At 32.9% G+C, this 23,962-nt stretch overlaps 2 protein-coding genes and 3 non-coding genes across 5 annotated transcripts; 4 read left to right on the top strand and 1 right to left on the bottom strand.

Moving 5' to 3' along the window:
• Window positions 1-262: 262 nt before the first annotated feature.
• On the top strand, window positions 263-335 carry TRNAA-AGC (transfer RNA alanine (anticodon AGC)). Its single transcript has one exon. It is a non-coding gene; the product is annotated as a tRNA-Ala (tRNA).
• An 8,298-nt stretch (window positions 336-8,633) lies between these two features.
• Window positions 8,634-12,407, top strand: LOC143581125 (reticulon-like protein B2). The gene is made up of 5 exons (XM_077063979.1): window positions 8,634-8,823; window positions 11,330-11,510; window positions 11,597-11,738; window positions 11,807-11,876; window positions 11,959-12,407. Exons 1-5 carry the CDS (start codon window positions 8,634-8,636, stop codon window positions 12,132-12,134), a joined length of 759 nt encoding a protein of 252 aa, XP_076920094.1. The 3' UTR covers window positions 12,135-12,407.
• A 1,281-nt stretch (window positions 12,408-13,688) lies between these two features.
• On the top strand, window positions 13,689-13,772 carry TRNAL-CAA (transfer RNA leucine (anticodon CAA)). Its single transcript has one exon. It is a non-coding gene; the product is annotated as a tRNA-Leu (tRNA).
• A 1,272-nt stretch (window positions 13,773-15,044) lies between these two features.
• TRNAL-CAA (transfer RNA leucine (anticodon CAA)) lies at window positions 15,045-15,128 on the top strand. The gene has a single exon. It is a non-coding gene; the product is annotated as a tRNA-Leu (tRNA).
• Window positions 15,129-17,583: 2,455 nt separating this feature from the next.
• Window positions 17,584-19,989, bottom strand: LOC143581124 (uncharacterized). The gene has a single exon (XM_077063977.1). It carries the CDS (start codon window positions 19,653-19,655, stop codon window positions 17,844-17,846), a length of 1,812 nt encoding a protein of 603 aa, XP_076920092.1. The 5' UTR covers window positions 19,656-19,989; the 3' UTR covers window positions 17,584-17,843.
• Between the last annotated feature and the right edge of the window lie 3,973 nt (window positions 19,990-23,962).

Below are 23,962 nucleotides of genomic sequence, written 5' to 3' on the forward strand. Positions count from 1 at the left end.
CCATAATTCAACCAGCTATGTATGTTATTTTCTTTTTCCTTATAGTCGCACATTTTGCATAGTTTCTATCGCGTGATAAATAAATAGACTCGTTAGATGAATAATGTTTCGGAAACTTTAAACTTTCACCGATAACGAATGTGTTTTTAATGATTTTTAGAGTTCATATATTGTGTTTTTACTGTGACATTTGTATTTCTTTTGATTAAACTTTGAGTTTTATAACTCTATAAGTTATTTTGTATATTAAATCCTATTAAAAGGGGATGTAGCTCAGATGGTAGAGCGCTCGCTTAGCATGCGAGAGGTACGGGGATCGATACCCCGCATCTCTATTCACTTTTAAATTTTATCCTTTTTTTTCCTTCTTTATCTTTTTTTCTTATACATATTGCCTCCTGTGTAAAAACAATGAGTTATACTATGTTAATTGGTATATGTATGGGCATATAAGAGAGTATAATAGAAAAGGAAGACTTCAAACGAGCAACAAATGGTTTTTGATCTTTCGGGGAAGTTGTTAGATCTAGCATATGTTATATTTCACCATAAACTATAAAGGCTTTTTGAATAAGCGAACCACATGTTTAGTTCAAAATACTTGATACCTTCATCATTCGTATGGCTCTAAAGTCTAAGCATGTTTCATTCATATTTAAAAACTAGTTTTAACCGTCAAATCTAATTCTTAATGTGTGATATCAAAATGAAATTTTGACATAAAAGCTTATCTTTCTTCTCTGCGTCTTCTTCTCTTGAGTCTTGACCATATTTTTTTGATTTGTTTTTTTCGTTAAAACACAACCCGAAATGATGTTACTTCATATATTAAAAAAATAATGGTCATGTATATCTTTTAATATTATGTGTAACTCCGTTTTAGTGTAAATATATTGTTCTTTTTCTATGCATTTGTCCAACACGTTTAACTAATATTTGTAATGATATATGTAACTACGATACTTTTTTTCTGAAAGGCAGACAAAGTTTTATTAGTATACTAGCAAGAAGCTAGCACCGCCAATTACAATTATAAGAAAAAAACAGGCTTGACATCACCAAGGCCCACCGCCAAACAACAAGATCAAGAACAACTACTTATTACAATCGAAACTTGGTCCAGTCCTCTCACGTTAAACCTTTCCTTTTAGATCTATGCTTGATCCAGATATAACCAAGAGCTTTATTCTCTTCAATCAAATATCGAAGGTTAGCCGGCTTTCCATTGTGGACTAAGGCGTTCCGTTTCTTCCAAAAGCACCACATTGTGATTAAACAAACCGCATGAAACACTTTCGCTTTTGCTTCATGAAATGTCAAAAATTTATACAACACAACCAAATCCCGAACACAAAAAGCAAAAATATGAGGTACCTTACACCATTAGGAGATCAAACACTTACACTGCATTTTTGAGTTTTTTATTTAAGGGTTTAGATAAGAAAAGATAAGAAAATTTTTCTTTTTTCATTCTTGAGTTTTTTCATTAAAAGAAAAGAAAAAGAATGAAAAGAAAATTTAGTGTTTTTTTCCTCCAAAATTTTCCAGTCAAATATGGCCGGATTCTGAAGGAAAGTTTATAGTCATGACAATATTACTAATTTACCATATCTTTTCCTTACATGATTATAAACTTACAATTTTTTTCTATCTTTTCCTTCCTATCTAAATTAAGAATATAATTAACACTTCTGTTTATATTCTTTTATTTTAACTCAAGAATTTCGTTTAAAAATATATAATTTCTTTTCCTTTCTTTCCCTATTTTCGTTAGTATTTTAAAACCGAGAATGCATTTGAGTAAACTCGGATGAGAAAAAAACATGCTCCACCTACTCTCATTCTTCTCACGTTCCGGACAAACCGTAGCCATTACCGGGATATTTCTTCACGCCAATAATATTTTTACACGTTGAAAAGGAATCCGACTTTCGAAGAGTTATTAATTTAAAACAGCACATTTTTGTACTCTGTTATGCTTGGCCTTTTCTTCTTCTTCTTCTTCTTCTTCTTCTTCTTCTTCTCATCAGGTAATTAGTGTCGTTCCTCTTGCTTTTTCTAATGAAATCAGGGTTTTAGTGTTAGTGTGTGCATTGCTTATTCGGTTTCGTCTGTTGTCATGCTTGCTGATGAAATTAGGGTTTGATGTATTTTGGTTTTTTGTACTCTTTTTAGGCTGCACACCAGGTGTTCGACCAAATGCCTGTCATTTTCTTTTGGTCTTGAAGATTGAGTTCTACAGGTGTTTAGGCCTTAAGTATATTTCTTTCTTTCTTTTTTTGAGTTTAAATTGTTCTGTTTTTCCTTAAATTATATGTTAACAAGTTTCTTACCTAAGCAGTTAATGGGGAAAAATATCGGATATCGGCCGATGACCGATATTTGAGATATCGGTTATCTATCGGTAATTTTAACATCATGTAGAATTTATATATATATAGCAGTTTAACACTAACAATTCAGTATATTCTCCTATTAACAAATTAACCTTTTGCAACACTAACAATTGTAGAAAGTAGGAACTGGTTAATACTCGAAACACCAACATTAAACACTAAAAGTTGAAAATTAAGACTTAAAACACTCATATCGGGAATATCGGTGAAATATCGGTCAATATTGCCAATATTATCGGTACCGATAATCTGGCCGATATTTTGATCGATATTTCACACGAGGACAGATAACTGAGATACCACTGATATACCACCGAGATTGACTGCATAGTTTCTTACTACACTCGGTCTGTTGCTGTTCTACTCCGACGTGTTTTTATGCATGAATTACAAGTACGTATAGTGTCGTCTTGCTCCCTAGGTTGCGTGCCTCTGCGGTTTGTTCGTGCTATCACAGGGGCACTCCGTCTGGTAACTAGATCGATTTCTCTATTGATTTTGCTTGCATTTTGTTTGTCTTTTGGCGTTTGAATCCACCATTGTCGTCACCGTCTGTGTTTTCATCACATGTCATGGTCGTTCTCCAAAACTCATATATCAAACCCTAAACCTCCCTCATTTATCGCCTTCAAACTTTTGTCAACCAACTCTGATTTCTTTGTAATGTGGTTGTCTTTAAGCCATCCCCTGTTCGATTAGCTTAATTTATCGACCCGTTTTGAAATTTGATAACTTATTCGTTTAATCAGGGCTTCGTGACTTTGTTTACAGGATTGCCTGCAGAGAGGACGCAATGCACCACTTTATTCATCGCCTCCATCAGTGACCAACAACAAGCGGCTGATTTCTTAGGCGCCAGGTCACATAGTCAACGACCCCACCAAAGGTCAATTCCACTGGTCAGATTTTACACCTCAATCCAGCAGATCATCATCTCCAAGTAAATTGTTCAAGAATAAGAGTTCACCGATGGAACTAAAACACCATAAAGTAGCGGTAGCCTGTTGAAAAGATCAATGACTGCCCCGCTTGCAAAGTTACCAAACAAGCCATCAAAATTGAGGAAACTTGTACCTTTTGAATGGAAAAGCCGGGAGGGCGAAAAGGGTCATGCAAAGTAGTAAAGTTTGATTCTTTTGGTTAATATGTTGTTAGTTTATTGTAATTTGAATTGTAGCATGGTGTACATAGTTTTAGAGTTTATGGTGTAGCATATGTAGTACACAAAGTTTTCCCTTGCTGGGCCCCATAATGCAATCATGATGTATGTTATTTTCTTTTTTAATTAAGTAATACTCGCACATTTTGCATATTTTCTATCGTTGTGTCAAATAAATAGACTCATTAGATGAATAATGTTTCGGATACCTTAATCTTTATCGATAACAAATATGTCATACTATGCACATATGTATATAAATAGACTCGTTAGATGAATAACTATACATTTTTAGTAATGAAATCATAATGTGTGTAAACCATGAGTCATACTATGTACATATGTATATGTATGGGTTTATAACAGAGTATAATAGAAAACGATGACTTCAAACGAGCAACAAATGGTTTTGATCATCCTTCAATAGTTGAGGTTGTTGGCCTGTAAAATCCAACGTGTCTGGTAGTTAGTTTACCATAAAGGCTTTTTGAATATGTATTATTGAATTTTGTACCAAATGTTTAGGTCAGAACACTCAATACCTTCATCCTTGTATAAGTGTAAATCTAAACATGTTTCATTCATATTTGAAAAATAGTTAGAAACGTCAAATATAATTCCTCTTAATGTCTTATATCAAAATGTAGTTTTGACATAAAGTTAAATTCTTTTCTTTCGTTTACAAGATGGCTATATATGCATGTCTTTTAATATTGTGTAAATTCGTTTTAGCTTGTCAAGACTAACGTAAATATGCTCGTTTTGCTAGGCGTGACATGTTTTGTTAGTATTAAGATTTGGTAAACAACAATGTTAGATGTTAAAAATGGAATAATTAAAAGTAGCTTTGTATATTGTTATCCGTCTTTAATTAGCGCTAACTCACGACTTCAATTCATGATTCAACAGTAGGCATTTGGATTTGAGTTCTATGAGTGTTGAATTTTGATTGACAGGCGACTCATCAGTGGCGGATTCATAATTTTTATTCAGCGGGGGGCAAACAATAAGCAACACTTTCTTCGTATCTCATCTCTTTGACAAGGTTGGTAATCCAAAACTCTTAACCTAGGAAGATCTTAATCAACTAAGCTAGGTCTAGAGTTTCAATTATAAGAATGTTACATGACACCTATCAGACAACAAATTTAAGCCAAAAATTCAATCATTTTCAGTTTATTTTATGTAACTTTTAGTTTTATTTTATATAACTCGAGCAATTAAATTTAAAAGATAAAAACTACAATATTTGCTACTGAGTTCTCACAATGCTCAAGCAATAAAAAAAAATAGAATTAACATATGGATTAAAACTTCAACAGTTTAATTCAACATAAAAACTCAATTACTCAAGCCATACCAACCTGATATATCGTGTTTGATTTTAATTGGATGCTTGCGATAATGCGACTACTCTAATTCACCAAATGATATCGAACCTAATATCCCTTCTGATTTCGGTTGGAATATGGCCGACAGCGGCTTGATCGCTTGAATTGTCCATGTTAGGCTTTTTGTTCTATTTTTCTCATTTGATCACTAACAAATGGAGTTTTTCAATGAGTTGGGCTTGTTTACTGGGTTGAGACTTGAGAGAAATTTAGAACTTGGGGAGGGGGGGGCTAAAAGAAAACTAAAGGGGACCTAATATTTTTTAACAAGATTTAACACTATAAAAATCTGAAATTACTAAGGGCTAGTGAAAGCTTAGTGGGGTCTATACCCTCCTGACTTATTAAGCTTTTGTCCGCCATTGCGACTCATGCTCTTAGGGTAAAGTTACTAATTTGTGTGATTATATGTTTAAAGTTTTCGTTCATCAATGGCAGGCTGACAGTGTAAAATCATTTAAGATTTGTGAACATCTTGGCCCGATATGACTTTATCATCTAAGTATGTAACAGTTTTCTTTCGAGTTTGTAACACCTGATATCAGTTTAGTGGCATTTATAAAAAACTAACTTTCAACGTGTAAAATAAAATTACACATTTAATTTACATAATTTTTTCCAACCTTAGCGTTTACTCCACCGTTGAACACTTGAATGCATGAAAACAAGTATCATATACACTATAATGTTAATTTATAATTATTCCGAGCATAGTAAAAATACCACTTAAATTATAAGTTAAAAATTCATAAATTGTTATATATCACCGAGTAAGTTAAGTTAAGTTAAGCTAAGAATATTCAAGTGGATGAATATTCTAAGAAAGCAAAAGATGGGTGGGAGGCACGTGAATGAAACCCAAAAAGTTTATGGGATCATGATAGCAGCTTTGAGGGACAACGCGTCCCCTTTTACATCATTTCCTCTCATTTTCACTTCATTTTCATTGTTAAAATCACCTAATTTCTTATAATAATTATTTCTAATATAAAATTTTGTTTTAGGTAAAGAAGAGACTATGATGGGAATATAATCATATATCTAATGATACCCTTAAAAAGTGTGGTACTAAAGATGATAAAAATAGACCCAATGGGTTTAATGACAAGCTAGTATAAATTGAATTATTAATATGAGTAATTTTAAAACGCATACTTAACATTATGGGTCAAAATGAGTATGGGGCTCCACAGTTGTATTCAATGTCCGATGAGTCTTCTACACGAAGTATTGAGTTTGGTTTAAGTAAAGATGATGGTTCCAAAAAATATATAGTTGTAAAGATGTTGAACAAGTATGAAACTTTAAATACTTAAAAAAAAATATATATTGTATATAACAATGTTAAAATAAAACAAACCCGTTGTAAGTTTTTTTTTTTTGAAAATCAGGCTTTTGATCAGACACACGAATACGAGGTTGAACAACTTGTTCGGCTCTATTTATTATTATAAAATAAAACGCACAAATTACAATACCTCCCAACTATGTTTGGGATTGAGTATGAAAAATGTTTATTGGTTTTTTCAAAAAACCATTTTAAAAAGTCAGAATTTTGGGCTTTTATAAAAATGTTTTTTAACCCTTCAAAAAGCTAAAATAAAAATGATTTTTATGATTGCCAAACACTTTGTCACTTATTGGCTTTTTGAAAACACAAATAAGCCAATAAGCAATTTTCAAACTCAATCCTAAATATGCTTAAACTCATTTCAATCCTAACCCAACTCAAAGACTATTTTATTAATCAAATAAATCAACTGGAATAAAAACTCTATTATGGTTGATTATAAACTGAAGGGTGAATTATGAGACTTCATTAGTTACTGTGAAAAAAAAAAGAAAAAAAAAACTTATAGCTCTTCAAAGGTTACATCTTTGTTCATTTCAAATCTTAAACTTGGTTGTTTTGCATACATAATAAATGTATAAGAATAAGAACATTTCACATTTGTCAAAACTTACTAGAACTTGTATCGTCTTATGTCGATGGACATTCCGGATGATTGCCACCTGTCACACACTTGTGAAAGCTAGTGGACCCCCTGTTAACGACGTGCATGCACGGCCGTTAATGGCACGTCACCTCAAAAATTAAATTCTTTGCTTTGGAATTTTTGTAAAAGGAAATTATCAGAACAAATATATCAATGTTTTGTCTAATTTATAAAAACAAAACTTCATAGATATATAAATAACTAAATAACTTAATTGTTATAGTACGGAAATAATTATAATCCAGGCTGTTTATATAAATAACTAAATAACTTAATTGTTATAGTACGGAAATAATTATAATCCAGGCTGTTTACGGAGAAGTTTATGCTGATGCAAGTGACGTAGCAATAAAATCACTTTTGATCAAGACTTCATGACGAAGTTAAAAACATAATGTCTTCTTGACGAAGTAAAAATTAATGTTTCTTTTAATCACAATTTATTTAATACATATATTCCATATTTATAATGTATTTGAACGAATTTGAACCAACAATATTGTATTTACGAGTGATGACCTCATACTGCTAGACTAATATATTTATGAGGCAAACCTTTGTTGTTCCTCGGGATGGGTTGGTCTTTTTTTTTGTTCAATAGTGTGAATTTATCAGTTTTCGTCTGAAAATTTGATTTCACTCTACGTTTTTTGCTAAGTAATGTAAATTTACCAGTTTTCGCTGAAAATTTGAGCTCCCCTCATTTCGTCCGAAAATTTGAGCTTGTCGCCGTTTTCGTCAAAGATTCGTCACTGAATATATTGTACTACTTTTAACTCTAATTAACAAACTACAACTTTTAACGTACAATATTTCTTGTCTCAAACTAAGGGGGTGTTTGGGTAAGCTTTTGCTGCTTATTTGATTTTTGAAAAACAAAAGTTATTTGGCAAAATTCCTCCAAAAGCTTCAAAATAGAGATTTTCAAAAGTGTTTTTGCTTTACAAAAATCAAATAAGCAAGTTTAAAAAGTTCATCCAAACACCCCCTAAGTTGTTGAAATAAGCTAGCATATTCACCATAAAGACACTTTTAAAACTCATCAATATATTTAACTATACATATGTATAACCTTTAACTATATATATAAGATTGCCTATAACTGTATCCTCTCAAATCCTAATCAAAACCAAATATTTATGCATGTTCATTTGCTTTTGACACATTTTGTTTTCTGCTATAGAGATATGAAATTTTTTACTAGGGTTCAGCTGGTCGTGCATGGTACGTTTTCAGCTCCTAAGTCTTAAAGCTTCGTACTTAGCAGGACTGACTTTACTATTAAAAAAAGGGTTACAATGCAGCTTGTTGTCCGTTTGCCCATCATTTTACTGTAATCGTTTTACGTTCAATGAGAAAAAATATATCTTTTGCGAGAAAAAAAAGTACTAGGGGAAAAAAGGACAACTAAACAAAGTAAAAGGAGTAAAACAAAACCAACCCAAACTCGTAACCTTAATACACATCAATCAATCACGCCAATTAGCATATAAGTATAACCCATCTCCGAACCACCAGGCTCGGAAAGACCCCACTCCAAACCTGAGGCTCGGCACCAAACCCTTGAGCATATAAAAACCACCTAAGCATCCATACACAGTGTTCATTTGCATCACTCAACACACCAAATCCAAGACAATTAGCTTCAATTCAAATCCTAGGGTTTTAATTTCAATTCAAATTCAGTATCATGTCAGATCACGAAGATCACAAGTCCGAGTCGTTGATTGAGAAGATATCGGACAAGATTCACGACCTGAAGAACGACTCTTCTTCGTCAGATTCAGATGACGATAGCAAGGTTTCGGAGATCAAATCGAAGGTTTTTCGCCTGTTTGGCAGGAAAAAGCCGGTGCATCATGTCTTCGGCGGTGGAAAACGTATAATAATATAATACTTTGCCCTAACTTGCTTTATTATGTTGCTTAGTTTCCGTACAGTTTGTGTAGTGATGACTGATGATGGTGATTTTATAATATATTGATTGCAACTGTAGATCTAATTGTGGTTTGTGAAATAAGTATGTGTTTTAATTGCTTCAGTTGATTAATTTTTGTGTAATTTGTGTAGTGAATAATAGTTATGATTTTATAACATATTTACTGCAACAGCAGATCTAAATAGGAATTTATTTTAATTGCTTTAGTTGTTTAATTTCTGTATAATTTGTGTAGTCATAAACTCATAATCATGATTTTTATAACTTATTGGTGAAAACAGTAGATCTAATTATAATTTGTGAATATGTATGTGTTTTAATTGCTTTAGTTGTTTAATTTCTGTATAATTTTGTGCAGTGAATAATAGTTATGATTTTATAACATATTGACTGCAACAGTAAATCTAAATAGGAATTTATTTTAATTGCTTTGGTTGTTTATTTTCTGAATAATTTGTGTAGTGATAATAATCATAATTTTACAGCCTATTGATGACAACAGTAGATGTAGATCTAATTGTAAGTTGTGAATAGGGATATGTTTTAATTGCTTATGTATTAAGTTATGTAATTCTGTGTAATTTGTGTAGTCATAGTGATGATTTTATGATATATTGATTGCAACTGTAGATCTAATTGTAATTTGTGAAATATGTATATGTTTTGATTGCTTCAGTTGTTTAATTTCTGTATAATTTGTGTAGTGATAATATAATATTCATGATTATATATAACATATTGATGAAAGCAGTGGATCTAATTGCAATTTGTGAAGTAGGTGTATGCTTTATTTGTTTTACTTGCTTAATTTGTGTATGATTTTGTGTAGTGATAAACTGATAATAATTATGAGTTTGCTAACCTATTTATGACAATAGTAGATCTAACTGTAATTTGTGAATAGGTATATATGTTAATTGCTTACATATTCAGCTGTTTATTAATCTTGATTTTATAACATATTGATTGCAACAGTAGATCTAGTTGTAATTTGTGAATAAGAATATGTTTTAATTGCTTCATTTGTTTAATTTGTGTACAATTTGTGTGCTAATAATCGTTGTTTTGTAACTTTTTGATTGTAACTGTAAATCTAATTGTGATTTGTGAATTAGGTATATATTTTAACTGCCTTAGTTGTTTAATTTCTGTATAATTTGTGGAGTGATAATAAGCAGTTAAAGTGTATTCCTTTTTACAAATTACAATTAGATCATGATTATTATCACTACACAAATTGTACTGAAAATATTAATTCATGTTTTAACTGCTTCAGTTTTTTAATTTGTATACAATTTGTGTAGTGATAATAATCATGATTTTGTGACATTTGATTGCTACTGTAGATCTAATTGTAATTTGTGAATAGGAATATGAATTAATTGCCTCAGGTTGATTTCTGTGTAATTTGTGCAGAGATAATATTCTTGATTTTATAACATATTGATGAACGCAATAGATCTAATTGTAATTTGTGAAGTAGGTGTATGTTTTGATTGCTTTAGTTGTTTAATTTCTGTATAATTTGTGTAGTGATAAACTGATAATAGTCATGATACTGTAACCTGTTGATGACAACAGTAGATCTAATTGTAGTTGGAGAATAAGAATATGTTTTAATTGCTTACGTATTCAGCTGTTTAATAATCATGATTTTATAACATATTGATTGCAACAGTAGATCTAGATGTAGTTTGTGAAATAGGTATATGCTTGATTAGGTTATGATTAAGGAAGAGTTCAATTGTTTTTTGTATTTAGATTAGTGGAGAAAGAACTTAGCGTATTGTTAAACCGTTGGGATTTGTTCTTTTGGTTTGATTGCTTAAAAGTTAAACTAAAGCAAAAGGAGAATTGAAGATCTCTTTTTCTTTTAATTATTATTGAAGTCTTTTTTTCCAGTTAAGATGTTACTTTTTTGTTTCCTAAAGCTTGATAATATAATTAATATCCCACTCATGGAAGCTTTATGTTATGAATATAATTTATAAACCGATAAACGTGATTTCAAGCTTAGATACTGTACAGATTGGGAGATAATTAATGGATCTAATTGTAACTTGTGAAATATGTATATGCTGATTAGGAGTTCGTTTGGCTTCTACCTCTAGATCAAGCACTTGGCATATTGTTAAACTTGTTCTCTAAAACTAAAGTAAAAGGATATGCACTTTTTCTTTAATTATTAATGAGGTCTTTTCCAGTTAAGATTGTAGCTTTTTGCTTCATAAAGGTTGATAGTATCCCACTTTATTCTTTAATGGAAGCTTAATGTTTATAATTTATAATTCATAAAGTAAAGTTGGCTTCCTCTCATTATTATAAGCTACCAAAGCTCACATTAGTGCTTATTTAAGTTGCTTTTATGAATATAATACAAAGTTACCAATGTTAAGCATGCTAATTTATCTTTTGTTAATGGTCTAACTTTTTGATTGTGTGTGAAGCGGCTGATCTGCTTCTGTGGAAGGATAAGAAACTATCGGGTGGGATCCTAGGTGGCGTGACAATCATCTGGTTTCTATTCGAAGTGTTGGAATATCATCTGCTGACTCTTGTTTGCCACAGTCTGATACTCACTTTAGCGCTACTGTTTTTGTGGTCAAATGCCTCAATCTTCATCAAGAAGTGAGTAATTTTCCAATTTCAACAATCTGAAACTTATTTACTCTTTGATTATTATGTGTATTCATGACCCGATGCTTCGTTTGCAGGTCTCCACCAAAAATTCCTGAAGTTTCTATTCCAGAAAAACCTGTTTTGGAAATTGTGTCTTCATTGAGGATTGAAATTAATCGAGGTTTGGCAGCTATACATGATATTGCTTCAGGGAAAGATTTGAAGAAGTTCTTAAGCGTAAGCTGCAATATTTTATAATCAATTTACATGCAAATCAATGGTTTTTCTAATTTTATATTGTTTAGGTTATCGCTGGCTTGTGGTTCGTGTCATTCATCAGCAACAGCTGCAACTTTTTGACATTGGTTTACATATGTAAACTTCATAACACTTGCTAGTTAATGCTACATATAATTTTTGTATAATGTTATTTTACTGATTTTTGAATACGATGCAGCGGTTGTGTTGCTGTTCTCGGTGCCTGTGGCATATGACAAATACGAGGATAAGATAGACCCGCTTGCCGAGAAAGCATGGATTGAAATCAAGAAGCAATACAAAGTGCTGGATGAGAAAGTGTTGTGTAAGATCCCGAGGTCGATCAAAGAACTGAAAGATAAGAAGAAGGTTTAAGGAAAGAAGCTGCATACTAGGTGTGTTTTATATCTCAAAAAATGGTTATTGTTTTCCAGTCAGACACTCAGAATTGTGTTTTTATGATTTAGGGTAAGTGGGTTGATGATATAGGTCCATATATATGTATATACCCTTCTGCCCAATATATTTACTTGTTTTTTAGAGTCATGGTGCTGTTTGTTGTGTTTCAGTTTCATACGTGGTGTTACAGTTTTTATTTAGGTGGCACTTTGTTGCAAAACTAATATGATTTAGTGGTATGTTTGGTTTTGTGTTGTTGGTCAAATCTTATTATATGCATGCGGTTTATACCGAAATTTTTGTACAGTGCGCATTTGACACTTCTCTAATCAATAATCTAGCATATTCTTTTTATGATGAAAACAACAAAACAATGCCAGAACATATGATAACTGTTAAAATTGCGGGGTCGAGTGTTCCTCAAATAATTGTAAGGTATCAACCTGCCCCCTTAAACTGACCCACAGGTTTGGTTTTGATGCTAATGTTTATGTTTCTGTATGCTGGCTAGCAAATTGGTGGAGTTGTGTCATTTTGAGTGGTCTAGATATGGGTCCTTGCAAGAATGGGTTGAGTTCGGTCGGAAAAAAAGTCTAGTTAAGAGGAATGGTCAAAGAGGTCGAAGGTTGGTACGTCTAAGATATTTACTTGTTAGCTCGAATGAGCTGAATCACCTCCAAGTATTCATTCAACTTTACGTTGTAAAGCTCGTAAGCTCTCTAGAGAAACAATGAACCTTTCTTTGGGTTACATGTCTTGCATTTCGTTATAGTTGTTTCGGATCATTGTCGTATTGGAGACGAAGGTTATTGATAAACACAAATCCATCACATCTGGATTCAGAATAGAAACAAAACAGACGAAGGTTATTGATAAACACAAATCCATCACATCTGGATTCAGAATAGAAACAAAACGCTTTTTATGTGGACACGATTACATGCAAAACCGAAAGAAAACTAAAACATTTTGGCCATGATATATATAGTCTACTGTTTGCCACTTGAAGTCATGAAACCACCTCCGCCCCCACTCTCCGTCATAAAACGATTAGGTGCCCATTTGATACTTGCTTCTAAAACGACTGGTATCAATCCAAGACCATTTTGAAACATGTTTGACTTTTGACCTTAACTAAATTGATACGTCTTAATGACTTGTGACCTGCCTTTTGACTTACCTGACTAGCTTGTTAAATGTAAATCAAAATAATGATGTATGAAGAAGAAAATTTGTCATAATACGTTTGATTTATAAGTTTTTCTACACAACTTCTAATTAGGACTAAGGAGGCATGCTATGTATCTATGTATTCTTAGGCTTAAGAGGCATTATCTCGGTGACAATCAAATACTTTAAAATTGTAGAATATATGAAATAGAATTCACAGTATTCATCAGAAAATTTAAATTACTCTTATCCTAAATTGATATGTTTTGCAAATTTAGAAAAGTTTTAATAATAACCTAACAAAATATTGATGCTTCAGAAGTAGTCAAATAATTAAAATAAAATAACTAGAGGTATATTGTCAGGATGGCCGAGTGGTCTAAGGCGCCAGACTCAAGTTCTGGTCTTCGAGAGAGGGCGTGGGTTCGAATCCCACTTCTGACAAAAAACGTTTCTTTTTATTTTTTGTTTGATTTAAGCGTTATTTTGTGGTCAATTACTTTCTCAAGCAAAACATTTTCAGTTTTCAGCAATGTGAAGATTGGACCGAAAATTGCCAATCCAAGCAAAAAGCAACCTTTTGGTTAGAAGATCAATGATTTCAACAACACTCTGAGCATGATCATGAATAAAATGTAAGTTAATCTCAAGATGTTTCGTGCGCTGATTAAACACCAAATTGACTACCAAAAGTATGACGCAGATGTTGTCATGCATTCAAACCATAAAGTAGCGGACTGAAAAGAGGTATGCATGACTCATGTGCACATACATAATCCAACGAAATTTAGTGACGGTATGCGCATATTAGAATCACATTTGACATAAGTTTTTTCATGTTCAATCAAAATTTATATTATGGATGCAGAGTATAATGAGATGCTTGAATTAATTATATATATATATATATATATATTATATTTATCTTAAAATGAATAGTTGCTTCATTGGTTCTTTGATTGCTCAATAGAAGATCTCAAGCTTGCACAAGCCAGATTTTGCACCAACTTACTTTAAAATTTTGGTTTCTTTACAGCAAAAGGCTCGTTTCTAACATACGAAATAGATAGAAAGCGACTAGGCGAGTCCAAAATACGACATAAGAGAGATTGAAGTCTTGTAATTTGTAAAAGAGGGATGTGATCAGTGATCAAGTGAACACACTATTGATTCAGTATCATTACGTGAGTGACGCATAAAGAGACCGACTCTCTCTTTATATTTCATCCAGCAACACCATGTTTGGTATCGTTAAAGATAAAACACATTGACATAATATTGTAATTTGTAATCATAGATGCTATTGTTCTTAGTTATATCCTCAAAGATTGAATCAAAGGTGATTTATTTTCCTAGACTTTTATGATATGATATTCTAAGTAGCATAGATAATATCATATTGCCAATATAAATTACAAGTTTTTATTAAACCTATACATTAGTATTGTGGCTAAGACTTACGAGCACATCCTATAATCATCATAAGATGAGTGTAGGTTACAGGCCAATTACTTTTTGGTATTATTTATTATTATTATTATTATTATTTGAAAAACAGGTTGGTAATTAGTTACACAAAAAAAGAAAAAAAAATAGTTACACCTAAATGAAGTCTGCATAACTCTTGTAGAAACTAAAATGATAATAGATATCGAAGAAAACTATGGCCAGCTAATTAATTATGGTATAGATTAAAGTTTAAAATAAAGCAACAAAGTCTGGATGGCCGAGTGGTCTAAGGTGCAAGACTCAAGTTCTGGTCTCCGAGAGGGGGCGTGGGTTCAAATCCCACTTCTGACATTTAATTGTTTTTTTCTTATGAAAAGATTTTTTATTTTTTTAAAAATATAATCCGTTTGTAGAAGCCCATAATAATATTGGCCATTAGCCTGTTAAGAAAAGTGCTAAGGATGGCAAAACAAACCCAAATAGGTTGTTTTGGGTCAATTTAGATAACTTTTAAAATTGAGATGAGTCAGGATTGATCAAAAGAATTTTGCAAGAGGGGTCAAGATGGGTTGGGAAAATACTAGTGACTTTTGGTTATAGGTTAGAATGAGTTTGCTTTTGGGTTAGAATGGACTAAAACAAGCTTTATCCAACTTTATTTCAAACAAAACCCACGGAATCAAATAGAAACCGAGAAATCGAACCAAAATCATTAAACCGAACATATACCGAAACCGACCGAAATGAAAAAAAAAAAGCAAAACCGAAGCGAAAAAAAACTGAAAAAACCGAACCTGAACCGAGAAAAAACCGAGTTTTTATTTTATGAACGAGGAAGACCGGGGAAACGTTTTAATTATTCTACTTTTTGCGTTTTCGATTTATATTTTGAGTTATTATTTTTTTTATTAATTTTTTTGAATATTTTTTGAGGGGTTTTGAAACCTTTTATATTTTAACCTTTACTTGGTTCAAGATGGGTTAACTTTATCCATCTTGACCCATACCCAAACCGAATAAAACCGAGAAATCAAAACCGAACAAAAACCGAAAACATTGAAACCGAATAGATACCGAAACGAAAAAAAGCAAATATGAACAAAAAAAAAACCGAACCTGAACCGACACGAAACCGAGTTTTTTTTTTTAATGAACGAGGACGACGTGAGGGACATTTTTGTTATTTTAGTTTTTGCATTTTTGATTTATATTTTGAGTTATTATTTTTTTATTAAAATTTTTGAATATTTTTTTGAGGGGTTTTTGAAACCCTTTGCATTTTAACCTTTACTTGGGTCAAGATGGATTAACTTTACTCATCTTGACCCATACCCATCCTAACCCTCTATTTTAAAAACCCATCCTGACCCAAACCCATCCTAACCCATCACCCAAATCTAACCCAACCCACTCATATTGCCACATCTAAAGAAAACTGTAGTTTCTTGAGAATTGAGATGTGAATTTGATTGTATTCGTATAATTCTTATTTAGAATTCATATTTTATTATAACTTTAGTGTAAGAATACAGATTTTACTAAAATGAAATCTAACATACATACAGTATGTTCGAAACTCTGTTAAACAAATCAATATTTAACTTAAATATATACTACGAACCTTCTCTTTAAAATAGACGATTACTGTTCTTAATTGTTCTAAAATGCATTAGAATATGTCGCCAGCTTACGCAGCTAAGGCTGAAGCATAAATAAAGCTTATGCCATATTGAAATAATGTTACTAACTTGCAAAGAAGTCATGCCATCATGCCGAAAGATCTTTCTGCCTTACAAAAGGCTCAAACTATTCTATCGGAAAAGCATTATGTCTTACAAGGTCCGTAATATTAGGGACTTACGGCAGGTCTTTATCAACTAAGCTACTTCACAATTATTCTAAACATAAAGAAAACATATAATATGACTAAAACCAAATAACCAAGTCAGATACTCAGATCTAAATGTATCATAACTTATAAGACACTCGCTTTTTAATGAGTTGTATGGATTTTATACAAAACAAAATTGGAGTAATATTTATGATTGGATGTCTTCTAGCCCAAAAACAAGTATAAATAGCCTGATACCTTTAAATTCTTTTGTTTATAACAAAGTATGTACACCTTTTGCTATCAAACCCCAGTACTTCACTACAATGGCCTCTTTACTTCTAGATCAGTTTTCATAATAAAATAAAATAAAATAAAAAGAAAAGAAAAAAAGAAAAGAAAAGAAACAGAAATGCTATCTTCTAAAGGATGCTAATATATTGGTTTAAGTCATATGACAATATATCATCTTTGTACTTCAATTCATTTGAAACACCAATAGGCTTTTATAAACTCATATTTTACCAAGTTGCATATATAAATATAAATATAAATATAAATATGAATACTTTTAAAAAATTATAAAATGATTTGCTAGACTATAACATATTCCCTTCAATTATTTAAAGGTTTATTACCGCCTTTAAGAAATAAGCCCACCCAATAATCAGTTTTTAGTTCCTATAAAATCCCAACCTTTGTATCAAAAACTGACCAAAATTTTATTTTTGAACAGCTTTTTCTTTCTTTTTTGAGCCTGCTTGTGACGAGATTTCAACCAACCATCGCGTCAACCATCCCCAGATATTTGACGCTTCATGTCTAAACCCCCCCCCCCCCCCCCCCAAGGCGGAAAGTCCAACAACTAGTTTTCTCAAATCTTTTTAGTTAACTGATCTCAATATTCAAGTCTACGGTAAGCCATGTGATGTACTTAAATAACTATTCATGTAACATTCGCAAATTGTTGCAAACAAAATACAACTAGAGGGTTTATTTCATTGAACTAAAAGAACCAAAGTCAAAAACATAACAATAACATATTAACAAAGAACATGGTAGGCTGATTCGTCCAATATACAAGGAAATAGCAAATGACCCACACTTGAAAAACCAACTCTAGTTATAAAGCTAGCTTCCACTTATTCATACACAACCACACACTTTGAATACAAAACACAATCTACAAACAAACAAACAAAACAAACATTCTGTCAACACTACTACCAACCTTTTCATATCCATTTTCGAGCCATCGCGTTCCCTTCTCCCGAACCACTTCCTGCCGCCAGCAAAGCAATCAAACTACCGCCATGAACCCTCCCTTCCGCTCCACTTGACCGCCTCGCACCATCCGCCAGATTGTTCCCTTGTTGCACCCCGAGAGGCTTGAAACCTAGAGCAGTAAACCCGGTAGTATCCGGTGGAGATAAGACCATCTTTTGAGCCTGGCTAGGTGCGGTATCCTGAACCAGGGTTCCCAATGTGGCACCACCATGGACCCGTTTGTCTTGAACCAAGGCACCGTGAGAGGTGCATAACCCTGTTTTACCCCTAGCAAATGCGTTACAAACTTGATCATTGGTTCCATATTCTGAACCGGGCTGGCCCCATGAGCATCTTTTACCACCACCGTGAGCCTTACAGAAATTGGTGCTACCTTGTGCACTTTTCCCGCATCCGACAAACTGGCATCGTTTACCGCCACCGTGTCTGACACAACAGTCGGTACGCCCCCGCGCACTTCTAGTGCAATCAGGGACTGCACACCTCTTCCCGCCACCATGTGCCACACAAAATAGGGTTCCACCATGGACACTTTTTGGGCAAACACCGCCACCTTTGAACGCGCACCGCTTTCCACCGCCATGACCCTTGCAGAACGGGGTGCTACCTTCTGCACCCTTCGTGCATCCTTCAAACGTGCACCGTTTCCCACCACCGTGCGCCTTGCAGAACATGGTGCTTCCTTGTGCACCTTTCGTGCACGCCGGAAACTGACACCGACGGCCACCACCGTGAGATATGCACAGACCCGACAGTCCTTCAGCGCTTTTGGTGCAGTTCTCTTTCTGGCATCGTTTACCGCCACCGTGGCGGATGCATAACCCAGATTTCCCTCGTGCTGCACGGGTGCAACCTTCGTGGCTGCATCTTCGACCGCCACCATGAGCGATGCAGAAATCGGTTCGACCTTCTGAGCTCTTGGTGCAGCCCAAGAACTCACATCGACGACCGCCACCGTGGGCTTTGCAGAAAGCAGTTCGACCCTCGGCTCCTTTATTGCACCCGGGTTTTTGGCACCGCCGACCGCCTCCATGCGCGATGCAAAGCCCAGAAGCACCTCGTGCACCCTTTCCACATCCCTCGAATTGACATGTCTTTGCACTACCGGTTCTCTGCTGCTGATGTGGCTCGGTTATTCCAGATGAACATGTGACTGAACTTGTTGGCATGGCTATAAAGCTGGATGATGGATTCTTTTGTTCCAGATGTGATGACATTGATCCATCGTCCATATCACACCCGACAGGTGGCGGGCTAAAGTGAACAGTGGTGATATCAGACTCGGCGGGCACAGAGAATAAACTCAGTTCAAGATCAACCATCGATGGTTTGTTACAGGTGGGCACTTTCTTTTTGGCAGCTGTCTTATCACCACCAAGATGGAGACTGAAATCCAACTCAAGGTCCATTGACGATTCTTCATCGGTTTCTTTAGCAGATGACATGTTGGTGCACCCAGTTGCTGAGCTGGCCTTGCTGTCTGAGGAGCTTGGAGAGTGGCCTAAAGATAGGCTAAATGGAAACCCAGGTTGCATGTCCCTTGACCCAGTGACCGAACCCCATTTCCTTTTGATACCTTTTGAGTCTTGACCGGAGTGATTAAACGAACCTGGGAAATCCAATCGCAGTGTGGTATCCGCTGCATAACCTGATCCGGACCCGGACCCGGACCCGACTACATGGAAAGAGTTGCTGAGGTTTCTAAAGGCATCAGGGACATGGTTTGCCGCAAAACCGTTAACATGGAATCGGTTATCCATTGAAGTGAAACGCGAGTCTCTTGTTTGATGTTGATCAAACCTTATTAGCAAAAGAACAAGTTACCTAACTTCGGCTGCTATAAATAATATCCACAAACTTAATGTATTTCTAAGCTAAAGATCTAGAATACTAAGGTTAACTGCCAACAAATGCCGAGAACATCGCACCCGCCGCTGACAAAACCTGAAGTGTCCCGTCGATCCATTTGCTTTATATTGTAATCTTAAAACTATCTTAACAACTTAACACACGGTTAACGTGCTGCAACAATACTCCAGTGCAGTCTCTTGAATTGTTCATCCTGTTTCATGCAAGTTATAAGATGTTTAGTAAAACATGAAGCTAAAAAGGCACAAATTACAAAACTTCAGCATAACTACTGCAAGTGACAAAAAAGAATCTAAGATTTCCAAATAAATCTTAAATAATTATCTCGTATAGTCGTATTATGAGGTTTAGCCGACAATATAAACTTTCTGATAAGGAAAAGTGCAAGATCTAAACAAACACATACAGGAATTCCACAAACCAATAGTCTCGATCTGATACGAGAAGCATCAACTATACAATTTCATTAAAATAAAAAAAATCTAACAAGCGAGCATGAAAACATAGATTAATATCACCAATAGCTATGCAGTTAATGCGGTAAAAAAAACAGATAGCGTTCAAGGGCAGCTATTTGAAATATAGGTTATCATGGTGGGATAGCAGTGAGAAAACGGTAATTTTAATACCATGCAATACATATATACGTGTGTGTGTGTGTATCAAAAGAAAAAAAAACAAGTATCAATAACTGAAACATGATTCAATCATAAGCAATGAAATCTTCCTCCGAGTCCACATCAACCACGGAATGGTTGGTAGATGAAAGAGCAATAACATGATTCTTCTAGAGCTTTGATTAAAAAAACGATTATAAACAAATAATATATCAAATTTGAAGTTTGGGCTATTATGGTATTTTCTAAATTTAGCCCAAATATACCACCCTTGAAAATCAATGCTATTACCGCTATCTAGAAATAAAAAACCGGTCAAATAGCGGCCAATAGCGCTGCTAATCGTGGTTCCGCTATTCTAGACCGCTATTGGCGCCACTATTTTGCAAAAGTCCGCTAACCGCTATCCCACTGCTATCCCACCGCTATTGACTGCGTAGACCAATAGACATAAAAATAACACAATCTACCTTAACCCTACCTTCATCTTCCAGAATAAACAATTAAATAACCAAAATAAAAAAACTTGAAAACATAAAACAATTATTCCATCTCAATGAATAATCTCTCAGGTATAGTAATCCAAGAAAACCAACAAAACACAAATAATAAAGCTTTCCATAGCTACTACAAAATCAATAATACAAACACAAAGGAAGTACAAGCTCTATCACAAATTAACAGTCAAGATCTAATATGAAAATTATCAACTTCACTAAAATCAAAACTTTTTTTGGCAAACAAGTGCGTATATTTCATTAAAAAGTAGCGGTTACATCTATACAAAACGCACGGCTAGCCCTTTTTAGATAGCAAACAGGTCATGAAAACACAAATCTTCCAGAAATAAACAATTAAATTAACATATAAAATCAGAAGACTGTTCATTAAAAAGTAGCGTTTACATCGATACAAAACACAAACCGGCAACAAACCGCTTTTGGTCTGGATAACAAACAGGTCATGAAAACACTAATCTCCCAGAAATAAACAATTAAAACAAACATATAAAATCAAAAGATTGATAAACAAGCAAATATTCCATCTCAATTATACAAATAAACGTTACATGATCTGTAAACAGCACATAATAATAAGAATAATATATTAAAATTAATTATTAATAATATAATTACCGATCAAATAATCAACCAACAACGATTAACCTATCACCGTTATGCAACAAATCAGCTAATTAACACATGAATCTCAAATTGAACAAATAAAACCTAAACCTTCAATCGATCTAATATCAAAATTGATCAAAACATACATGTGAAATTAGAGACAGCAGATGCAACAATTGAATAAGAAATAAAGCGAATTAGATGAAGAAAAGAGTTAATAATATTATTATTACCAGGTGGAGAAGAGAGAAAGAGATTTAGGGGTTTTGAGGCTGCCGGCTGAGACACAGGGGAAAAATGAGATGAGATTTGTACGTCGTATGTGTATATATACACCGATAGATATACATATATTATAGTGCGTGTGTGTGGAAATTTATTGATAAAAGGTTGGGGCACGATAAATAAAGAGAGGGTGTAGGTTAAAGAAAGAGCATGTTTTATTATTGTTCTATAGAAGTCCAAAATTTATATTTTAATTAATACATTATTAGGGTTATTATTTTATTATAATTAATAAAAACAAAAAGTAATGGGTTTTTCTATAGTGATGGTTTTCTTTTTTTTTCATTTTTTATGGTGTTTTTGTGGGTCTCAGGTTTAAAGCGTTAAAATCAGTAATAATGGTTTGACATCATGTTACAAAAAGATTTAACCAGACATTGAGGGAGTGATTCCAAACGATGTTAAAAGTTATGTATGTATAGATTTTCTTATTTTTAATAAAAAAGTTTCAAATTTAGTTTTGTGAAAAAAGTGTTAAATATATATGAAAAGTTACTCAATTTAATTTTGTTAGGATACTGTCCATGAGCTTATTTAGAATGCATGTATTTGAACAAAAGAACAAGATATTTATAATAATAAATGTTACAATATATATGAAGAGTTACTTTAATTTTGTTGTCCATGAACTTATTTAGAATACATGCATTTGAAGAAAAAGACAAGATATTTATAATAAATAATTTTCTATATAAATGATAATCAAATTAAAATGATATAAATTCTTTTTAAGGGAAAAAAGGGAAAAAGATTGAATGTCATTTTATCATAATGAGAGCAAGTTATTATTTTAAATATGTTTTTTTTCATAATTTATGGACTTTAGCAAAATTGGTTTTAAGGTATTTATCTTTTATTTATTTTTACTTTTTTTTAAAATATTTCCAGGACATCAATATAAGGAAACTTGGTAAAGGGGCATTCTTCGTAAAAGTTTAAAAACGTACGTTGCTTTTACGGTATTAACCTAAAAAAATGTTATTTTCTCACTAAAACTAACCTAGGTATATATATATATATATACCTGCTGGAGAGATGTGAGAAAGAGATTTAGGGGTTTTGAGGTTGCCGACTAATACACAGGGGAAATGAGATGAAATTTGTACATCATATATGGATATATATACACCGATAGATAGTGCGTGTGTGTGAAAATTTATTGATAAGAGGTTGGCGCACGATAAATAAAGAGATGGTGTAGGTTAAAAGCACATTTATTATTGTTCTATAAAAGTCCGAAATTTACGTTTTAATAAATTATTAGGGTATTATTATAATTAACAAAAAAAGGTGTTTTTGGATGAATCAGACATAGAACATCAAAATCATTATAGACAGTTGAAATTTGAAATTTTGTCTCACTAAGGCTCTCCCGGTTGTTGGGGTCAAGGGCGAAGCTTGTATTTTTGGCCTGTTTTTTTCCTCAGTAGTGTAATTTATGCGTTTTCAAGTCAGAAAATTTTTATATGTAATGTAAATTTATCAGTTTTTGTTCGAAAATTTTGAGTCCGGTCACCCCATTTTGTTAAACTTTTTATACGTATTAGTTCGGTCATCCCAACGTTTTTGTCCAAACTTTGCGACAGGAGTGGTTTCAACGTTGTTAGAAAAATAGATTTTGTGATAAATTTTAAAAATGTTACAATATATATGAAAAGTTACTCAATTTAATTTTAATAGAATAGTGTCCATGAACTTATTTAGAATGCATATTTGAAAAAAAAAATGACAAGAATTTATAATAATAATTTGCTATATAAATGATAATCAAATTAAAATGATATAAATTCTTTTTAGGGGAAAAAGAGCAAGTTATTATTTTAAATATTTGTTTTCTCAATTTATGGACTTTAGCAAAATTGGTTTGAGGTATTTATCTTTTATTTTTCTTCAAATTTTTTTTTTTGGACTTCAATATAAGAAAACTTGGTAGAGGTTCTTCATAAAAAATTTAAGAATGAATGTTGTTTTTATGGTATTAACCTAAAAAAATTGTTAGTTTCTCATTAAAACCGTAACCTAGTGTTATTATTATAAATTTAAGGAAAAAAAACTATTTGTTTAGTTATGATTACAGATACTTGAATTAGAACTATACATTTGTTTCATTCAAAAACTATTTCAATCTATAAAAAAACACTAGTATTTTAAATTTCAAAATGAGAGTAT

The sequence above is a fragment of the Bidens hawaiensis genome, unplaced genomic scaffold (assembly GCF_021521415.1).
Source record: "Bidens hawaiensis isolate Kalapana, Puna unplaced genomic scaffold, B.hawaiensis_p1.1 tig00030813_1, whole genome shotgun sequence".
NCBI classification, from domain to species: domain Eukaryota; kingdom Viridiplantae; phylum Streptophyta; class Magnoliopsida; order Asterales; family Asteraceae; genus Bidens; species Bidens hawaiensis.